Source organism: Agelaius tricolor, unplaced genomic scaffold, assembly GCF_023055355.1.
Source record: "Agelaius tricolor isolate 1412-34295 unplaced genomic scaffold, bAgeTri1.0.p SCAF_17, whole genome shotgun sequence".
Lineage (NCBI taxonomy): Eukaryota > Metazoa > Chordata > Aves > Passeriformes > Icteridae > Agelaius > Agelaius tricolor.
The window spans coordinates 14,816,375-14,836,501 of NW_027269277.1; the positions used below are offsets into that span (position 1 = coordinate 14,816,375).

At 37.3% G+C, this 20,127-nt stretch overlaps 1 protein-coding gene across 10 annotated transcripts in view; it reads left to right on the forward strand.

Moving 5' to 3' along the window:
• LOC139597327 (leucine-rich repeat and calponin homology domain-containing protein 2-like) overlaps positions 1-18,937 on the forward strand; it is a 39,656-nt gene extending 20,719 nt beyond the window's left edge. For 5 of the 10 annotated variants that reach the window (XM_071442554.1, XM_071442553.1, XM_071442548.1 and 2 more), the window contains 10 exons: positions 2,245-2,313; positions 3,671-3,719; positions 4,832-4,948; positions 6,877-6,921; positions 7,319-7,369; positions 8,423-8,480; positions 9,138-9,250; positions 10,361-10,498; positions 10,796-10,873; positions 11,989-18,937. In XM_071442554.1, coding sequence (XP_071298655.1) covers positions 2,245-2,313; positions 3,671-3,719; positions 4,832-4,948; positions 6,877-6,921; positions 7,319-7,369; positions 8,423-8,480; positions 9,138-9,250; positions 10,361-10,498; positions 10,796-10,873; positions 11,989-12,108 — 838 coding nt within the window. In that variant the 3' untranslated portion in view covers positions 12,109-18,937. The remainder of the gene's footprint in view (positions 1-2,244; positions 2,314-3,670; positions 3,720-4,831; positions 4,949-6,876; positions 6,922-7,318; positions 7,370-8,422; positions 8,481-9,137; positions 9,251-10,360; positions 10,499-10,795; positions 10,874-11,988) is intronic. The other 5 variants (XM_071442547.1, XM_071442551.1, XM_071442545.1 and 2 more) reach the window with 3 other exon arrangements.
• The last annotated feature ends 1,190 nt before the right edge of the window (positions 18,938-20,127 follow it).

A 20,127-nucleotide genomic window follows, 5' to 3' on the forward strand; every position in this document is an offset into this window, starting at 1 on the left:
TGGTGTGATTTGTAGGATGATAAGTAGGAAATTAATTGCAGTTCTAGCTCAGTTATCCAATGCAAGTTCTTAGTTCATGAATCAGTCAGGACATCAGTATTTGGCCTGATAATTGACCTGTACAATAAAGATTTGGGTTTAATGAGTGATGGCATGAGTGACAACAGTTGCTGAAATTTTGGACCATCAACACCACACTTGAGTGTAACTTCTGAACTCAAACTACTTCTACTTTCATGTTACATACTCTGCTTTGCATTGTATTTCCTGGAAGACAGTAATTAATGTGCCTGCAGTGATTCCCCCTGACCCCCTTTCAGCTGAACAAATTATTTTGCCAATTGTCTGCAATTTGGCAAATTCAGATTAATTTTCTTCACTATTTTCTTTTGTTAAAAGCTTTCAAGTTCATTATTCCACCGGAAATTGAGATTTCTATAGCTGGGCTTGCAACATGTCAGATCCTGAACTTGCTGTTACTTCCCATCTATATTACTCAGTTTTTCAACAGGAGCTTTCAAAAAATTACTGGCTTTGTTTTAGAAAGTATAAGAATATACTTTGTTTAAATAATTATAGTTTATGATGAACTCAATCATTAATTATATACATGTTGCACAGAAGTGGTGAAAAGCAGCTGAAAAGTATACATCTGTATATGTTAGAATTAGCTTGAATAGTTGTGTTTAGTATAATAAGTATAAAAAAGAAATAGTCTGTATTATATACAATCATTGCATTTACACTAGAATGTCAGTTTTGGTGCAAGTGTTGCATCAAACTGAGTCTATTTTTTTCTTTACTTGTAATTGTTGTTTGCTGCAAAGTCTCACTGAATTTCTTATTGCTTTCAGTTGAAGACAAAGTTTTAGTTTCTATGGGGGTTCTCTGTAAAAATAATGATTTTTAAAAAGCATGTTTATATTCTGGATTGATAACCCATGCTCTGAATATTTTTTTTGGTTACATTTTTTTTCAGGCTGTAGTATAAATTAATCCTGGAATGCCCTCTCCAAACTTAGTTTCTGAACACAAAATAGAGGAGGCAGATGCTACAGACTGAGTGCAGCAGACATTTACAGGCTTAAATTTTACAGGCTTTAACTTTTACAGACATTTACAGGTTTACAGGCTTAACTTCTCATAATCCCATTAAAGTGAGGGTCACACAATGAGAGGTTTATGCTGCAAATGCGATTACTGAGCTCAAAGTTATCACAGTAATCAGGGAAGTTTGATTGAAAAATCATCAGTCATTTAAAGCAAATAGCTGTGCTGCACTATGCAATGCTAAAGGAATATAAAAAGGGGCCTACTGTTTGACTTTCTTCCATGGAATAGATGGTTGTGATCTGATTCTTAATACATTCTAGTTCTCAATATAATTCTGTATAAATACACTTCCATCACACTTCTGCACATGAACTCAGTGTCAAAGTGTAATATTGCTACCTTCAAGAGTTCAGAATTTTTCACTTAAGTTCAAGGTGATGCTTACTTGAAAACATTTAAAGTGTTACTGATAATTTTATTTTTAACACTTAAAGCATCCATAATAGCTCATATCATTTTTCTGTGCACACACAAACATGTGATATGTGTTTGCTCCAGATGAAAACACCTTTCTGAATCTCTGGAAGTTCAGGCTTTTTTGGCTGTTTACCTTGTAGAAGAATGGAATTTCCATTAAATTCTGCATTAAAATTTTCATTTAGTTCTTAGCCTGTGTTTCTCAATTTTCCACCTCACCTTTTAACCTTCATTTCCTTTGCACTTGTGATGTTTCTTTCTCAGCCACCTTCTCATCTGCCCCTCCTGACTGACTTTCTGTGCTCAGTCTGTCTCTATCCTTGCTGGTCTGCTTTAGGTTGACTATCTGTCTTCTAATTTCAGGGAACAGTGGGGTCTTTTGTGTTTAGAGCAGCATCACTTTACACAGGTGTGAGATCAGTTGAAATAGTACCTATTTAGGGAGAAAAATAAGAGGAGACTTCATTTTGGTTTGAGTTATCACCAAGTTTTGCTTCCTTAAAATACAGAACTTGAAATACTTCAAGAGCTGGAAATTATACTCTTAATTCAAAAGGAAGCAGGAATGGGCTTGGATTTCATATTTATACACACACAGTTTTATGGAAGGTGCTGCTTAATGTTCAAAACTTTTTTATTTACAGGAAATGTGATGCAGTGAAAGTAAGATATTCTAAGAAAATTGTTTCAAATACCTTTTTTTTCTTTTCCTAGGCTTCTTAATCATTCAGTTTCAGTAAACACAAGGAACAGGCCAAAGCAGGCAATGGAATCTGAAAAATGGTATTGATATACTTAAATATATCACAGCTTTCAATCTTTTATTGCTTTCATTTTTGTTCATTGTGTTACTACTGCCATCTTCTGTCATAATGCTTTTAAAAGCTCATGATGAAATTGAAGCTACAAGAGTAATCTATTCTTGAGCTTCTTTCTTTCAGATCAAAAAAAAAAAATAAAATCTGTTCTTCTGAGCATTTAGGAAAGTAGATGTCATAGAGGAACAAATTTGTAGTCTGATTATGGCAGCAATTCATTTATGTTTCAGAGCTCCAGTTCCAGTGTGGAGGTTGTAGCTCCTCCTGCAGGTGGTGGTGCTGTGCAGATGTCTTGTCCTGTGTTACACAGGGTGGCACTGGAGCTGTGCTTGGCCATCTGCATTTTCCAATTTTCCTCCTTGGCAATCCTTTTGTGCTCTTAAGAGCTGTTGGAAAGGCATTGCTGAGAGCTCAGCCCACAGCACCTTTATTGTTTGTGGAGGGTGTGTTACTGAGGAATGCACTGTCTGCAGGAGCTGTGCTTAGGCTTTTTCTTTGAATTTAAATGAGGAAAAAAGGCACAGCACCCACACACAAAACAAAGCAAAAAATAACCAAAAAACAAACCAAACAACAACAAACCCAGAAATCGTCAATAATCAGAAATACCCAAAGCCCTGCTTTCAGGGAATAGGGAGATGTCCAGACCCATGTGGGGAGGAAGAAGCTGGTGGTGCTGGGTGGCAGTGGGGTGGGAATGGCTCTGTGCAGTTCAGCTGCCCCTCAGGGGAGCATCTGGACCCAGTGCAGCTCCTTCAGTGGGACACATCCCACTTTGCTGTCTCCCCTCTCAGTGGCACCTGTGCTTTGCAGAGCTGCCTGCATCACGTCCTGTGCTTGTGTGACTCCTCCTGCAGCTGCTACCTGGAACCTTCCAGGCCTTGCTTACTTACCACAGCTTCTCTGTGAGCTGCTGTCACCTCTTCAAGTGTACACCTCTGTTAGGCTTCTCTATTAGAGAGTAATCTAGGAAGAATTAAATTTGCCTTTTCCTTTTTTGCTAATGAAACAGGCAGTTCTGAGACTTAAAACCAAAACAAACTAAAAAATTCAAAAGAAGTTTTATCTGAATAAAGTACTGTAGTGTGGAAGACCCATTGTCAAACTATCTCAAAGGAGAGTGAAATATGATTTCAGATTTTAGTTAAGTGGTCATACTTTGAAGCCACATTGTGACATCTTATACAGATGGCAAAAAAATACTGTAGTGCTGTGGAGAAGCCACTTTTTAAGGGTTCACTTTTTTGTTATTTTCAAGTAACTTGTTTTAAAGTACACAAAAAAGTAGTGTGCTTCATAATGCCTTTCATCTTACCTTTTAGTGTTTCAACAAATGAAGTGAATTCCTCAGTGTCCCCATACAGCTGGCAGGTAAATATTCAAACGTAAATGTGGGGACTTTATATCTGAGTGATTTTGTTGTTGTTGTTTCCTTGATTTTTGTCTCTGTGGCAGAAAACTTTGTGCATTTGTATGGTTGCTTATACAGATAATTCTTGAAGATGTCTTAATTGTGGTGGAAAATGTAAACCCTTTGGAGATCTTATGCCTCAATTTGACTTGTTTGTAACAGAGGCCTTTTGTTTTAAAAGCATGTGGTACCAGCTTTAAGGTCTTGAAACTAGTGAGGCATAAATTTTACTTTCTTGGGTTTAGTATGTCTTTCCATATAAAGGTATTGCCTCACCACAATGTTCAGTTTGGTTTTTAGATGCAGCTTCTAGATGGGTTGAAGTATGAAGTATTTCATTTCCCATACCTCAGTGAGAAGCTTGCATGATATGGCAAAATTCCAGTTAAACTGTAGAGAGTACCTTATTCTTTTAATCTGTTAGTTATCTCCAATTGCTTTAAATGCCCTCATATTGTTGTAAGAAGAAACAGAAATGTTGTGGTACCCTTTAGAAGCAGTCCATCCAGATTGTCTACTTTCAATTCTCATAAAGTAAGCAGTCATGTATATTTATTGCTTAAGAATCAATCTACTTTAGCTGTCTCCTCAGTATGTATTGCATAATACAGGACTTTGAAAGAGGGATTTCCAGCTTGTTGGGGTGTATAATCTTTTAGATAGAAACAGCCAACAAATGCTCCAACTGTCTTGTTGTAGCCATCCTTTCTCTGTGTGATGAGAATTCACTGTGAGAAATTAGATGTGCTAGTGGCTAACCACACTTGAAACTGGTGTATTTCTGGCAGCCTTTGGTGGTTTCCCAACCTACCTACAAAATTAGTCTCAATGCTGAAAAGTGTTACTTTCTGAAGAATTATTTCATAGGTTCTTTTTCTTCTGTGAAATATACTTTAGAATTCAGAAAAAATAAGTGGTTTCTACCAGAATCACCATTAAGACTGTTAAACTTTCAAGTCATAAAGCTAGATTGAGGCAGGCAAGCAATTAGCAATTGCAGTTCATAATAATTTGTGCTAATACACAAGAAGGATGTTTGCATTTTACATAAAAGTATTTCTGACTATTACAGCCACTGGAAAACCAGAAGGATTCAGTGGATGAGCAGCACTGGCCAGAAACACAGCCAGTAATCTGGCAGAATGAAGAAAGAAGGAGAAGTAAACAAATTAGAAAAGAGTATTTCAAGGTAATGGGGGGAGTGAGGGTGGGTGACAGGTTTTTTTTAATAAGGGTAGAAGAAACTATAAAGCTAAGTAAAGGTAGATCCTCAAAGGTTGTGATGCTTTTAAATTTGCATGTAACATACAACTTTTTATTTCACTCTTTTGATAAATATATATATGTATGTATTTAGGATAATTTGAGAGTTCAGGAAAATCAAGAGGAAAAAAATTGATCAAAGATTTTGTTTATCCTTCAAATAAAGGAAAGTAATTAATTGTTTTCTGGCAAAACCAAAAACTAATCTTGTCATATGTCCTTTACCATCTATTTGGAGGGATTTTTATTTAGCTGTTTATGTACTTATTTTTAGTGCAAAGAAAAGATACATTGCCTTTTTTTTGCAGCATGATTCTAGGAATGATTTATGCCTTTTGGGTCTCATGGCATTAGTTTTCATTTCAGAAGGAATATTTTCAGTGTTCCCTTGCTGCTGTAGTGTGCACCCTCAGTCAGTAGGTGCCAGTGTCTGCTTTCTGCAGAGCAGAGGGGAAGTTCCAGCAGCATTGGGAAACGTTTGTTTTGGGCTAAGTAGAGAAATAGGAGAGCTCTGAGCAGTGCTAGGTTGAATTAGAATTAACTTTGTCACTTATGAAATTAGTTTCTTGGGTCTTCGCCATCAAACATCTTTGTGAAATGCCAGGGAACTTCAAAGAAATTAAATTCTTTATGAGAACAGAGCATGCCATCCATCTCAGATATATTGTTGTGATTACAGAAGCTTTTTTTTTTCCTGAAGAGATTATGGAGTTGTATCCTCTTTTCAGGGTTTTCATCCTGAAATTAATTTTTTTGTGGCATTGGAGGAGAAAGAGAGAGAATCTTCTCAGTAACACAGAATTCAGTTGTTTGCCTGGTTAAAGAGCTGTGCTACCACTACAGAAGTGGTTGCTCATAACTCAGCAGTCAGTTGTGAGCTCTGTGATGGGAGCAGATGCCTGAAATCACATTACACACAACTCTAGATGGAATGAAACAGCCTGTAGCAGTAACAAACAACACTGTTTCATTTGCAAAACCAAGGCAATAAGCCTCTGAAACAGAGCCTGTCTGCCATGGCAAACTGGGAAAAAAGCAGACCCCAGTGCTGTTGTGAGAAACCCAAGCCAATGCAGTTGTCTCTTGCTTGTCCTGCATTTGTGTCACATCATGAGGAGGAGTAGCCTGGCCACGTACACCCCACAGACCTGGACTTCTGTGGTGATGGTCTCTTTAATTCAATCTGCATGGGGCTTCTCTACTTTTACTACATTTGAGCTGTAAACAATGAAATACATTTATTTTTTTAAATACCACTTTTGTAAATTTTTTCCTTCAATTCCTCCTTCATTTTCTCCGCTTTCTGCATAATCAGGGAAGTGGGACAGTGCTGAAGGCAACACACAACAAATCAGACAGACCTGTGGGTAAAGCATTGTCTTAAATGCATAAAAGGATGTGATCAGGCTTTGAAGTTTTAAAGGCAACCTTAATCTTTTTTAATTTAATTTTTTGCAATGTCAAGTTAATCTCCTGAAGTGTAAGCAATCTTAGTCACATAAAACATATTACAAAAGCAGCTTTCACAGGTTGCATAATTTTTTCTAAGAAATAATGCTGCATGTTAGCAGTTAAGATCTTTTCATTTGGATCAGCTGTCACATGCAGAGTTCACATTATGAAAGTGTTTAGTTTTAAAATGCACTTATCTCTTCAACTAATGAAGATCTTGTCTCGCCTAGAAATGTCATGTTCCTTTCTGGTTTGTGTCATTTTGTTCCTTTGTTTCTGTAACATGGCCTTTTTTCTCAGCAGCTTCATTAGTAATAAGTAACATCTGAGTGAAAGCAAACCTTTTAGTTCAAATGAAAACCATGCTTTCATTTTAAAGTAATTATTGTGTGTGTTTTGCAGTATAAGTCTTCCAGAAAGAGTTCAAGTGGAAATGAAAATGATGAGGTGAGATGTAGTAATTGTTGGAAATATTAAGTAATACATTTATTCTCTTGTCTTTTTTGAACAAATCAACTTTGCATTCCAAAGCCATTGCAGAAATAACTATTATACTCCTTTATTTGAAAAAAATGATAATGATGGCCTGCTGGGGAACAGTAGAATGTTTGCTTGCTTTGGTAATAGCAAAATTAATTCATCTATCAAGCAGAGGTGATGTAAAACTAGTATTTGATATAAACAGCCAGCAGTGGTTCCTTGCCTTACATATTTTAAATTTAGTTGCTGCCAATTTGTAGCATACTTGATAAATGTTACATGTCTCATGGATTTCATAATTTCATGTTTCTTGTTAAATCATCATTTTCATTTGTATAATTTCATCTTTTTGATTTCTTTTTAGCAAGACAGTGATAATACTAATGTGTCCCCACAGTCTCCTGTGTCGTCTGAGGTACAAGTTTGTGGGTTTGTTTTTCATTCAACAAACATTTCTTTGTGTTCATTGCTGTCACCAGGTTTTCATGCAGATACAAAGCTGTTAGTTTCCTTTGAAATTACAATTAGAAGTATTTAATCATAATAAAAATTGAAAAAGAGACAGAAACTAGATACAGATACTACAACTTGTTTTACCTTTGCAACTCTGGTCTCTGCTAGAGTTCTTCTTTTTGACTGGTGTGAGGAAATGTGCATTGCTTTGTCTCCATTATCTTTCCTGATGAAAATACTAATGAAACAAAAACCAAATTTGCCATATTTGATACGCCTTCCTAGGGAATACTGCTCCTCAGGGCACATAGTCACTGAGAGGATTTGAAGTTTATGCTTTAGTACTTTATACATCACCAGGAACCCAAAGGTGGTGACACTTCTTGAGGAGTTTCATCCTTCTCAGTCCTGGGTGTCACCTTTGTGGTGCAACAAAGGGGTGGCTGTGCATGGAGTCTCACTGGGAGAGCACTGCACTGCTTGGCTCAGAGTAAAGCAAATATTATTAACATTTCTACCTCGTGTCACTGAGGAGCCTGAAAGAGCAGAATTAAAACCTCTCCCAGAATACACTGGAATGAAACAAAGGTATCTCTTGTACGTAGCAAGATACTGAGTGCATTCCCTTTTCTGATGGTGAAATGGTAAAATCCTGGTCTTCAGAGTTGGAAGTAGATATTTCTTAAGAAATGTTTTTATACTAAATATGGGAGAATATTTGCATCTGCTTACAGCTGGCTTAAACTCTGTTCACAGAATGATTTGCAGTAGTTTGAAATATTTTGAAATATGTTTTAGATAATCTAGTGCTGATTTCCTTTCTCATTATGCCAGTCTTATCTATGTGTGGTAAGGTTACATTCATTCAATTTATTTTATCTTGTCCTCTTCAAAAGACTTACAGTTAAGCAGAAGGACTGTCCTTAGGCAAGAATAATTTAAACAGTATCTTGATGGGAACAAAAGTTCTTTCTTTTAATGAGTGGAAGAAAACTGACTTCATCTCTTTTAACAGGATTATGAAAGGACAGATAGTAACACTCATGGTCCATTTGGTCTCAAACCAAGGTCAGGTAAGCTGCTGTTCTCTAGCACAGTGTATTTATTTCCCAGGCTGCAAGAGGCAGTAAGCATAGCAGATGTCACAGTACAGCAGTTCACTCAATTTACTTATCACTGCAGAGTACTGGGAAAGCACAGACAGCTGCTTTGGCAAACAAATAATTGGAAGCTCCTCAAGCTGCACAGTGATTTGTTTGGGATTTTTGGGGGGATTGGTTTTTTTTTAAAGTTTTTTTCCCCACTTCTTTATTTTTTGCATACTTAGTCACTGTCAAAGAGCAGGGAAACAATACACAATTGTTCTTGAGGTTTGATGGCTTAAAGGCTTTATACTTGATTAAAAGTAAAACACAATGCAAATACTTCCAAAGCTAGATTGAGATTCTTGAAGAAGTGCAGATGGAGTTGTATGTCCCATACTGATACTTCAATATTGAAGTCACTTCAGTCTCCATATTTTCTAATTATCCACTTACACTTAAGTCAGATGATCTCTGCATTTTATTTGAAAGCTGTTTCATAGGCAGCATCTTTTCTAGCAGGATGCTTAAATATATTTGTTCTGAAAAGTTCTGCATTTTTTCCCCTGTTTTTATCCTCGGTTATAGATCTTTAGTGTTTGAATGTTTTCAGTCTCAATTCTGACTGACTCCCCTCCTGTTTGACAGCTTTCAGCCGTGCCTCACGCCAGGACTACGGTGCAGTGGACCCTGGCTTTACCATGAGGAGGAAAATGGAACATTTAAGGGAAGAGAGGGAACAAATCAGGCAGCTTCGCAGTGTAGGTACCACCATTCACTCTGTGGGTGCAGTGCATTTGGTTTGCTCTGGTCCACAATTTCAATCCTCATTTTAAAGGCCCCCAAGTTGTTGCAGTTGTAAAAGGGCATCCCTCTAGTGGTATTTCTTCCCAAGGAATTTCATGTAACAGGCTACACTGGTACTTGTTTGGGTCCAACCAAAATACCAACTGGGAATTAATTGGGGTTGTTTTCTTTCTAAAAAACAAAGTGAAATGAATTTTTTTCTGAGGTTTTTAATTTTCTAGGGACACAATGAATCTGCTTGTGTTTGCTATTGTTCGACCTGAGATCTGAAGAAAAATTATTATTGTTTTCTAAATGGCCAAATGCTTTTTGAGGGTAAAAAGTTGTTGCAAATTTCATAAGCCTGAATGGGACCTACATTTCAAATTGGTTTTTTTGTGTAGTTCTTTTTTCAAGCCATTTAGCAATTAGAGTTAACTAAATCATAGCTGCTTTGCTTTTCAGGGCAGTGCTGAATTGTGGTATGACTTCTGTGAAGGATGTTTGTTGTCTGGTTCACTTCCTGAGCAGTGAAATCTTGTTATTGGGCTGGAAAAAAACATTGTTTACCTTCTCTGTTTTGCAACACAGCTTTTCCCACAGTTGTGTTCCCTTCTTTTTTTATTTTCCTCCTTCTCATAAAATCCTGTATGGTTTCAGCTCACAGATTCTGCCCACTAAGCACTGATCACATATTCAGCATAACATTTCTGTCCTTAAGTTCTGTGCTTTCCTGTTATGAACAGTGAGTTTGTTGTATGGGCTTGAGAGCTGTGTATTCTGGTCATTGTTGGCAGAATATCTTTCTCAGTGTATGTTGTTGTGTCATTTAAAAAAACCCCACAAAATAACATAAAACACAAGAAAAACCCAACAAAACAAACAAAGGAACAGGCCCAGAAACACAGGGCCTGTAAGGAGAAAGGGATGTTTATACTGAGTAAAGCATAAATTTATTCTCTTTATTTCACTTTAGTATTAAAATGTTCCTTTTAAACATCTACATGCTTTAAAATACCCTGCTTTCAAACTGAAAAACTAGCTCATGTTGAGAGTAACTTACTTCTGGCCTTTTTCCATTCAAGAACCTTGAGTCCAGGTTGAAGGTGATTTTGCCAGATGACATTGGAGCAGCGTTGATGGATGGGGTGGTTCTTTGCCATTTAGCCAATCACATAAGGCCACGTTCTGTTGCCAGCATTCACGTCCCATCACCAGCAGTGGTAAGGCATCAATCATTTATCTCATTTTTGGTACATTTTACATGAAAAGAAGCTTTTGAATTTCAATATTAAACGTTGTGACTCATGTTTACCGCATTGATTTGCTACATTACTCACTTTGGTTTTTCTTGGAAGAAGCATTAAGCGGGCCTCAGAAGTTTAGTTTAAGAGCTATTTTCCTCATACTGAGTCTTCATAGAATGTGTCTTGTGTTTTAGTAACTGTAAGTGAATTTACATCAGAAATATGCACTCCTTCATGAATGTCTGATGAAGATTTAATATCCTGTCTTCACAGCCTAAACTCAGCATGGCAAAGTGCCGAAGAAATGTTGAAAACTTTCTTGATGCTTGTAAAAAATTGGGCGTTCCACAGGTACACTAATTGCTTTATTGATTCATTAATAACCACAGAAAATGGCAGCAAATACTGAGTTGGGGGGGTTAGGGGAGCTTTGTTTAGGGAGCAGTAGTGACCAGAGAACTTGAAGATCTGAACAGAAATTCCATTCCAGAGTTATGGGATGAACTTGAGGAAGCTACTTTATGGGTTTCAGGTCAGTTCTTAATAGTAAAAATAACACTGACCTCCTTATAAAATATATGGCCATCTAAACAAAGAAATGGACTTGAGACTTGTTTTGTTACTTGAAAGTCTTGAATTTAGCAACTCATTTTGGCATGAATTCATTCTGCCTAGGGAATATCCTACACTTACAGAAGTCTGTAGCCTGAATGATTGACTCTCTTTTTTAGCATGGCTGTAGTTGCAGCCCATTACTTGTGCTTCTGTTGCCCAAGTGTATCTTCTTACTTCCTTTTATGAGGAAAAAAAGACCTAAAAATAAATAATTTCCTGCTTATTATGAGACAAAAAATTTCCCTTGATGTTCTTTAGTGCAAGAATAAAATTAGTTGATAGATTTAGAAGCTGGTTTACTGCTCTGCCATAGCTTCTGTCTCATGTGGACCCACAGGTCATTCAGAAGCTAGAGGTGCTGAGATTTACCTCGTGAATTACTTGTACCACCAGCTGGCAATTGGGATGATTGTCCAGTTTGTGCTGAATTTTGAGATGAATGATGATTTTTTTGGAGAATGGTGCATTATTGAGTCTATCAGCACTTCTAAGTTATCCCAAGAGAAAGATTGGTAACAATTTTGCAAAACCAGGGAAGGGAGAGAAGGCCACTGAGCCCACAGCACCCACCAGCTTGTTTTTCTCTGCTTATAAAAAAAAGTCCTTGACTTGAAGAATTTAGCAGTCTTTTCTGTATCTTCTGACACTTTGTTTAACACTTCAAACAGATCCTAACTACGAAAAGTTTCTGCCCATTCTGTTGCTGGTGAGAACCACAGGGACATTTAAGGCCAAAGGTGTTTTCCCTGCAAGCCTCTTCCTGACGTGTGTGTGGCTTCAGAGAATGTGTTTGTTACCTGCCCTGGGGCCAAAGGCATGGAACTGGTTAAATGTCCTGTGTTCTTTTGCAGGAGAGACTTTGCTTGCCTCATCACATTCTGGAGGAAAGGGGTCTGGTGAAGGTTGGCCTCACGGTTCAAGCTCTGCTTGAGTTGCCTGCATTGAAAGTATCTCAGCTTTCTTCCATGTGACACAACTTGCTGGCAGCTAGACAGCTTCCCATTTAAAGCTCTGTTATGGATTGCTGTGAGTCACTGCAGCCTCCTACACAGGAACACCCAAGCCATCAAAAACTAAAACCTGTCCAGATGCTGTAGAGAGCCTTACTTTGGAGCTGTGTGTGAAAACCTTGGAGTCAGTTCACAGTTAAAGGAACATAACTGTTCTTTTTTTTTTTTCTCTTTTGTAATTGGATGTACTAAGAGAATGTGGTAGCATCAGGTTCTCTTTCTAGTTAAGTTAAAAGCTGCCATTTAACATCTCAGTGTTAGAGTTAAATGCTGGATTTCTTTTTTTACATTGAAAATGTTGTTGGAATTACTTTTGAAAGTACAAAGCACACCCCCTGTCACTTTAATTTTTTGAGTCAATCATTTGATTTAAAGATAAGTCAAAAATGTAGCGATGGTATGATGGTAAAATGTGAGCAACTGATCACTTGTAATCCCCTTTCACTCTCTGAAAGCTTAATATTTGCGTTCTAATATTTGTTTTTTTGCACTCCTGATTGTAACTTCGCACTTCTAACATTGCCAGTATTGAGTCTGAGTGTCTGGTGATTACACAGAACAGGATACAGTGAGAAGAGGACACAGTTTATTGAGTTTTTCCAGTCTTCTAGGTTGGTGCCAAATATTTTTTTTCAGTTGTACTGTAGATTGTTTACCTGTGAAGTGCCTGTGTAATTGATAACTCTTAATAGTCTTAAACATTTTTGAAGTTTCTTTGTTTAAAATAGATAAAATGGAAAATTTTTAATATTTTAATAGTTTTTTTGTAAAATCAGTATGTGAAGATTTAAGTAATACTTCACATTTTTGATGTTGGGTGTTTTAAGTTTGTTGCACAATTTAATTGTTGTCTAATAATTAGAAAATACTGTAAATACTTTTTATTTATGCTATTTAATTTGATAATACCTAATTACTTTTGGTTTATTGTATTGTTGGACAAAAACAAAGTTGTCTACTTTTCTTTCTTTGGGACAAACAAATACACATGATGAATAAGACATGAGGACTAGTGATTCATACAGAGTAATTTAGGACATTTTGATAAAACTGCCAAAATCTCAGGTTTACGCTGTGACGTTCAGGATTTTGTGTAATATTGCTCCTGATCTCACATGACATTTTTACAACAGGTATATCCATAATTTAGCTGGGAAGTATCAGTGTTTATCTTTTTAGCAGGGTTTATTGTGTAATTTCCATGAGTGTGGCATTAGCACACAGGTCAGTTTGTACAAATGTCACTGTGCTGAGACATTGGATCCATGGATAAATGTGAAAACAAAACATTTCCACTGTGGTGTTGTTTTGAGACTTCTGAGTTCATGTATTTGTTTGCTTCTGAACAAATTCTTGCTGTGTTGAACCGTACACAGGTGAGTTCTCCAAACAAGTTGCAAATAATTTCATCATTTTGCCAAGTAGCTCTGTTTGTATTAGTTTGTTCTCCATGAATAGGTAGCTCAATTCAAAAAGTGTTTTGACTGCCACAGATTTTCTATTTCAGGCTAAGTTATTTTCAATTGAGGGATATGTTTGCCAGGCATGTGACAAGATTTGTTTCTGTTCTTTCCAATTGACCAAGACCCTGTGTAAGATAATTCATTAAAAAATGAGGGAGGAGTATTGACTATTGTACTGTAGTCTTATAGGCAGTAGCTGACAGGAAAAATAACCTTTTTCTGATAAGTTTAAAAATACCACTTATTTTTAAATCCATTGAAACAAGTTTGTGTACATGTACTAGCTAAAATCCACTGTTATTCATATAGTGTTGTCTTAAAACACAGCTTATGGAGAGGCTGGTGTATAAATTCCTTTGCAAAGTCCTAGATATAAATCTTAGGTTAGATAAATATGTGTTTAAAGAAAGTGGATTGCTTTGACATTTGAAATATTGTATTTCAAATCTATCTCTAATTGGTTCTTGCATCTCTTCTAATGGTTATTTTAACAACTTCAGTCTCTGTTTTCATTAATGTCACTATCTGAAAAGTCATGCAAAAACTAAAGAAAAAGTTATAATTCACTAAGCAAAATGCTTGCCTGCTACATTTAAAAAACCCAGCCACTCAAAAAGAATTAATCCTTGTCTTTCATTACACTGTTGCTGCTACCAGAGCAAAGTTATAGTTCAGTGTTAGCCATGGATGTACTAACTATAAACTGTCACTTTGTTATCTGAAAACTGATCTCTTCTGCTATTTCATTGTCATATTTAAAAACATTTTCTGATCTTAAGGTAATATTTTTCCTTCTTAAACTAATTTTATTAAGTTACATCACAGTGTAAACATTAAGAATTCCCTTGATGTAGCATGGCAGCTGCTTACTTCTTGGGGTTTTTCAAAGTCCTTAGTAAGTTGAAAATTGGATATGAAACTTATGTACTCATTTTAAACTGAAATCTGCTAAAACAATCTTTTTTTTCTTAGTACTCTGCAGTTCTTCCCCACAGACTTGCTACCAACAGTCTTGCTTTGCCATTCCTTGGAAATTATTATGGCTGCCTTCTTGCTTATGGGGAAGGATAATCATGATTCTTCCAAGGCTTCTCTTTTAGCATGGCAAAGATTAAAGCCTTCAAGTACCCTTAGGAGCAGTCTGAGAAAAGATCCACTGTGCTTGGATGAAACTTTTTCTCATCTCTAACTTCTTTTACTACTAATAGTAATCTAGAGCCTTGCTAGGCTTGTACCATTGTAATTTCTTTGACAGCAATTTCAAAAGTGATGCTAAAAAGATTTGAATTTGAAGTTTTCATTTCCAGGAAGCCTGTGGAGAGAGTTGTGTCTTTTCTGTACAAGAATTTGCATATACTCCTTTCTCCCTTTCCTTTTGATTCCCAGCATCTTTCTTTCTTTTGTTCATTCTTAGATCCAGTGCATTCAGGCTGTTGGTTACTCTGGGACACTTCCCTTCTTCCTCTTGAATTTTTTTAAGAATTTGTAACAGTGATTCCAGAATCCATGCTCCAAGCATTTCCTGTGTTTGAGATACCCATTTTCAGTTTTGTTTAGGATATGATGCCATTACTTAGTACTTGATACAGCTGATAGGGTGGGTAAAAACAGAGCCTGCTCAGTTCCTGTTGCACTCTTTCTGTTTTCACTTACAACGTGAAGAAAAGTCAACATTAAAAGCTTTAGGAAGGTGCATTAAGTTTTCCTAATAAACTTGGCAATAATGTGGCATGAACTGTAAATTACGGAGTGGATAAGCATAGTGACAGGGCTTTGGCCTTGTGTATTTTTCTGTGTTTTATGTCACTGCATGCAGTATGTCACATGTGACTGATCTTTCACTTGAGCAATAATGTCCCACATATGGTGAGGTCTTACAGCGGTGACAGTGAAATAATTGTTGTGAGGTGTGGTGTCCTCCCAGAGAGTATCTCAGAAATGCAGCTTTTCATCTCTTCTCCAGCACTGCTAATCCACCCTGCTCACTGGGGCACTGCTGGGGATGCAGAAACCATCCAGACCCCTGATCTGGAGTCCTTCCAAAATCTAACCAAGCACTATGAGTGTAAAATAGGGAGGAATGCATTTGAAACAATAAACAACTAACATTAATCAATTTTTAATTTTTTTTTTTTAATCCTAGGCTTTACTGAAGTCAAGGCAGGTTGTACCCTTGACTTCAGTAGATTCTCACCTTTTTGATTTGTGGAACACCTGAGCTGGAGACCATAGCAAACATGGCTTAAACTTGTTTGACACTAGAAAACTTTAGTGTCAGATTCTTGGCTAAAATAGTGACCCCTGGTAAGTCAAATGAAGTTGTAAAATGTTATGTGGATTCATTTAATAAAAAATTTCTGATAAGCCAAACAGTATTTAGATGGTAGGAAAAAATTACATTGAAGTGAGGTGGGAAGGTGTTGTTACCTCAATAAAATTGTAGATGAGGCAACTATTAGGTTTTTACTGCACTAAAAACTTCATTTCAAATACCATATCATTTAGTGGCAGTCTCATCAGCTTTTGACATAAATCTGTAGCTAAATCCAAACTAAAGTGAAGACATTTATTTTCACTAAAATGGAATTTTATATGTCGTGTTGGTACTGAAGAGAAGGACAAAGGTCTGGCTCTTCTTCCCTTTGCTGATTCCTTAAATGTTTATTTGAAAGGCTGATTCCACTGATTTCAGCTGACAACAGCCTGTGGTAGTTTTTAGCCCTTCTGCACATAGGAGATGTGGTTTGGTATTGGCAAATCAAATGTCACTTTTCCCTCACCAAATCAAGCTAATGTCTGTGTTTCTGTTAGAGGATCTCTAATTGAAAAGCAAAAGTAAATAAACACACCCCAACACACACAATTTGGAATTAAGAGAATGTCATTAAGCCCAGCAATGGGAAAGGCAAAGTAGAATCGTCCTAGCAGAGAGTGCTCTGAATTGATTTCACAGTGAATCACTGCAGGAAAAGCCTTCAGTCTCAGTAAAGGGGGATGTGTTCTGTGGCTGAGGATCCTGGAGTGTGTGGAGCTTTCAGCAGAGCGTAGAAGAAGGGATTTGCCAGCTTTGTGTTCCCAGAGCCCCTTTGGTGTGGGCAGCTGTGTCCCAGTGCTGCAGGCAGCGTGGCTGGTGCTGCAGGGGCACTGCCTGTGCCCAGCCCTGGGCAGGGGACCTGGCTGCTGCCACTTGTGCTCCCCTGCCTGTGTGCCAGTGAGGCTGTGCAGGACAGCTGCTGACAAAAACCCCTCCTTGCTCCTAAAGAGCTGCTGCAACCTGAGCAAAACCACCAGGGGATTGTTTGAGAGTAATCACTAATAGTCAGTTTAACTTGCCCAGCAGTGGGTGATGCACTGAGGCAGAGGATGCTTTTGCTCTGGGAGCTGCAGACCTTTTCTGACCACAGGTGGCACCGTGGCTCTGAAGGGGTTAATGTGTGCACTTCCAGGAGGAAATGCAAACAGAGCTGCTGGGTTTGCTCCATATGCCACACACTGGGTCATCTGTCATTCATTTACAGACAGAGGGACAGGTGAACTGTCTGTTCTTAATGAGCAATGTTATGGTACAAGTTTGTTCTGGAAAATATGAAGATAAATTTCTCTTTTCCTGTGAAAAAAAATTCTCCTGATCTTCACTGCTTAAATAGAGAATATATGTGATTAATTGAATTTTAGTTTAAACTTGCCACTGCACAGAAGCAGTTCTGGCTCCTGTGTTTGTTACATAATTAAATGCCCTTGGCTTTATTTGTCTTTAAGTGTTTCACATAGTACAATTTTGCTAACATACTATCTTAAAATTGTGGTTATATGAAGTGTTTGTTCCCTCATTTGGTTTGACCATTATTTTTTCAGCATGAGAGGCAAAGGGCAGCAAAATTTCTGCAAGCTGCTTGGGCAGTTTTAGGGAAGGCACACCAGTTATCATAAAATGACATCTAATCTATCATTTTTAGTTCAAATTATATATAGCCAATTGCATTTTCTAAAAAGAATTTTCAGAGTGTTTTTTACATTTTAGAATCCTAATCTTAAAACAAGCAAAAACCAAAAATTTTTTCCATGGCTGCTCTAGTATCTTAGGAAATTCTAAAGGAAAAGAACAGCTTGGACTGATATCAATTAAATTGTTTTGGAAAAGTTTTGATTTTGGCAGTGTTAAATTTGCAGTTGAACTTGATCCATTCAAAGTCTCTTTCAGCCTAAATAAGTCTATGATTGTAAGGCTTCAGTGAGACCAGAATTTCCCTCCAGAGTTTTGTAACTCAGTTACTGCACAAAGTCAGTAATTTAAATAAAATTCTTGGCACTAAGGAGGGTTTCCTCATTCATTCAAAGTGAAATAGGGCAAACATAACTTTTTCCATCATAGTTTTATAAAGGCAAATTGTAAAATAGAGAATATTTGGAAATGCCACAAGGATACCTTTTCACTTTGTTTCATTTTAAAATGAGTGAACCAGTGAAATATTTCCAAAATGACTATATTTGTGTAGGGTTTGGTTGTGCCATCCCTGGCACAGGAACTTGCAGTAGCTCTTCAGTATTAATTTGTATTCTGAAGCTGTGCAGGACTGTGCTCTTCACATGCAGCTGTGTTTGCTGAAGGGATGTGATACCTGCAGCAAATCCTGAGAGTTCCTGGCAAGGCTGACATTCCCAGGAGGAATACACACAGGTGTAGTGAGAAAAAGGGTGGCTTGGTGGAATACATTGGGAGTAATGTGAATACTTTTTACTATTGTGGAATGTCTAGAACAATGAAAATGTGATTGCTTTACAATTATCATTCAGTTGGTATTCAGTTCTTTTATTTTGTAACTTGTGGTTATGAAACTCAGAAGATGCAATGTAACCAAATGGTCAACATGTAAATGTGTGCAGGATGTGGCAAAAGTAGTTCTGAGGGCACAGCAGGAGAGTGATCCTTAAAAATAGATGCTCAAATTTTGTATATACTTGCAAAGTTTTTGATAGTGCATTTCAATTGATTTTGCATTTCATGTTCTTGTAAAGTGCATCTTTCATACTTTTGAAGGTTGTCTACTTGTACTATACTGTATTAAGCCTTTTTTCAGGATTTCCATTATTGCTGGAGCTTCCAACATACATGTTTCTTTTGAAAAATGTTCTTACTTTTATTTGTTTTTGTAAATAGTGTTTTGTATTAAATTTGCATGGATAAACCCCACATTTCCAAAACCAGTGTACATACGCTGTGTATAAAATACAAACTGTTTCATAATTTTCATGTAGTCAAGTTATTCAATTTGGTTTCATTTCAGTTTATATATTTGTAGTAAATAATGAGAATTTGTTGTATGTTCTCTCAAATGTCTGTGTTTTCATTCTGATAGATAAGTGACCTGCTTCATTATGTGAGGAAATACATCCTCTGACAAACAGAAGGAAAGCTCACTCCTGGTTCAGGGAAGTAGGACACACCCACACATGCAGTGTCTTGGGATTTTGGTTCTGACCACCAGTGGTGAGAATACACAAGGATCAAGTTGCCCTTACTTGTAGCAATCTTTATACATTTACACACTTTGCTGTGAGAACCACCCAATGTTTTCTCACATTTATATTTGGAACAACATAGATTTTTGAGTCTTGCTAATGATAACCTTAAAGCAGCACAGAAATTCCTCCTGACAGAGGTGATCTGCTTCCCTTCTGTTCCCTGGGCTGGCTCTAGCACAGATAATAGCACAGATTATCTGTGTGGTTTGCAGTCATCAATTGCTTGATCCAGCCTTAGGGGAAAACTGCCAGGTTTTGGAGCTGTAGTTAAGTTGGGTTATTCAAATGTAGGTTAACAGAGTGTTTTATAGGACCAAATTTATTTTACCTTAATTTCTTTCAGATTATTTAAAGATGTAGTCAATTTTATTATTAGACCTGAATATTGAAAATAAATACTCTGTTTTGAGAGCTGGTTTTCCCTGTGAGACCTTATTCTGCACTTGCACACTCCCAGCTGCCCTTTGTTTTCTGATGAGTGGACTGTACTTCCATTGGGTACAGTAAAGCAGAAATTGAGGAGCAGCATTCCAAGGAAAGTGAGCACCATTCCTTTACAAAAGCATCTCAGCAGCTGGAACTTTTGTTTGCAGCTACCAGTGATGGGTTTATAGTTGAAATATTCGGAGTCTGTTGTTTAGTTTTCAGCTCTGAAGAAAACTTTCCTCTTATAAAAAGGATGTTCAAGGGCAATGATGCCAGGTTCAAAAGCCCCTGTTCCAAGCTGAACTCCACAGAGATGAGGTCTGAGGAGGAGCAGCTGAAGGAGCTGGAGGGGCTCAGCCTGGAGGAGAGGAGGCTCAAGGGGGACCTCATCACCCTCTATAGCTCCTTAAGGGAGGTGGAGCCAGCTGGGGGTTGGTCTCTTCCCCCAGGTAACAAGTGACAGGATGAGAGGAAATGGCCTCAAGTTGTGTCAGGGGAGGGTTCGATTGAATACTGGGAAAAATTTCTTCTCTGAAAGGGTGGTCAGGCATTGGAACTGGCTGCCCAG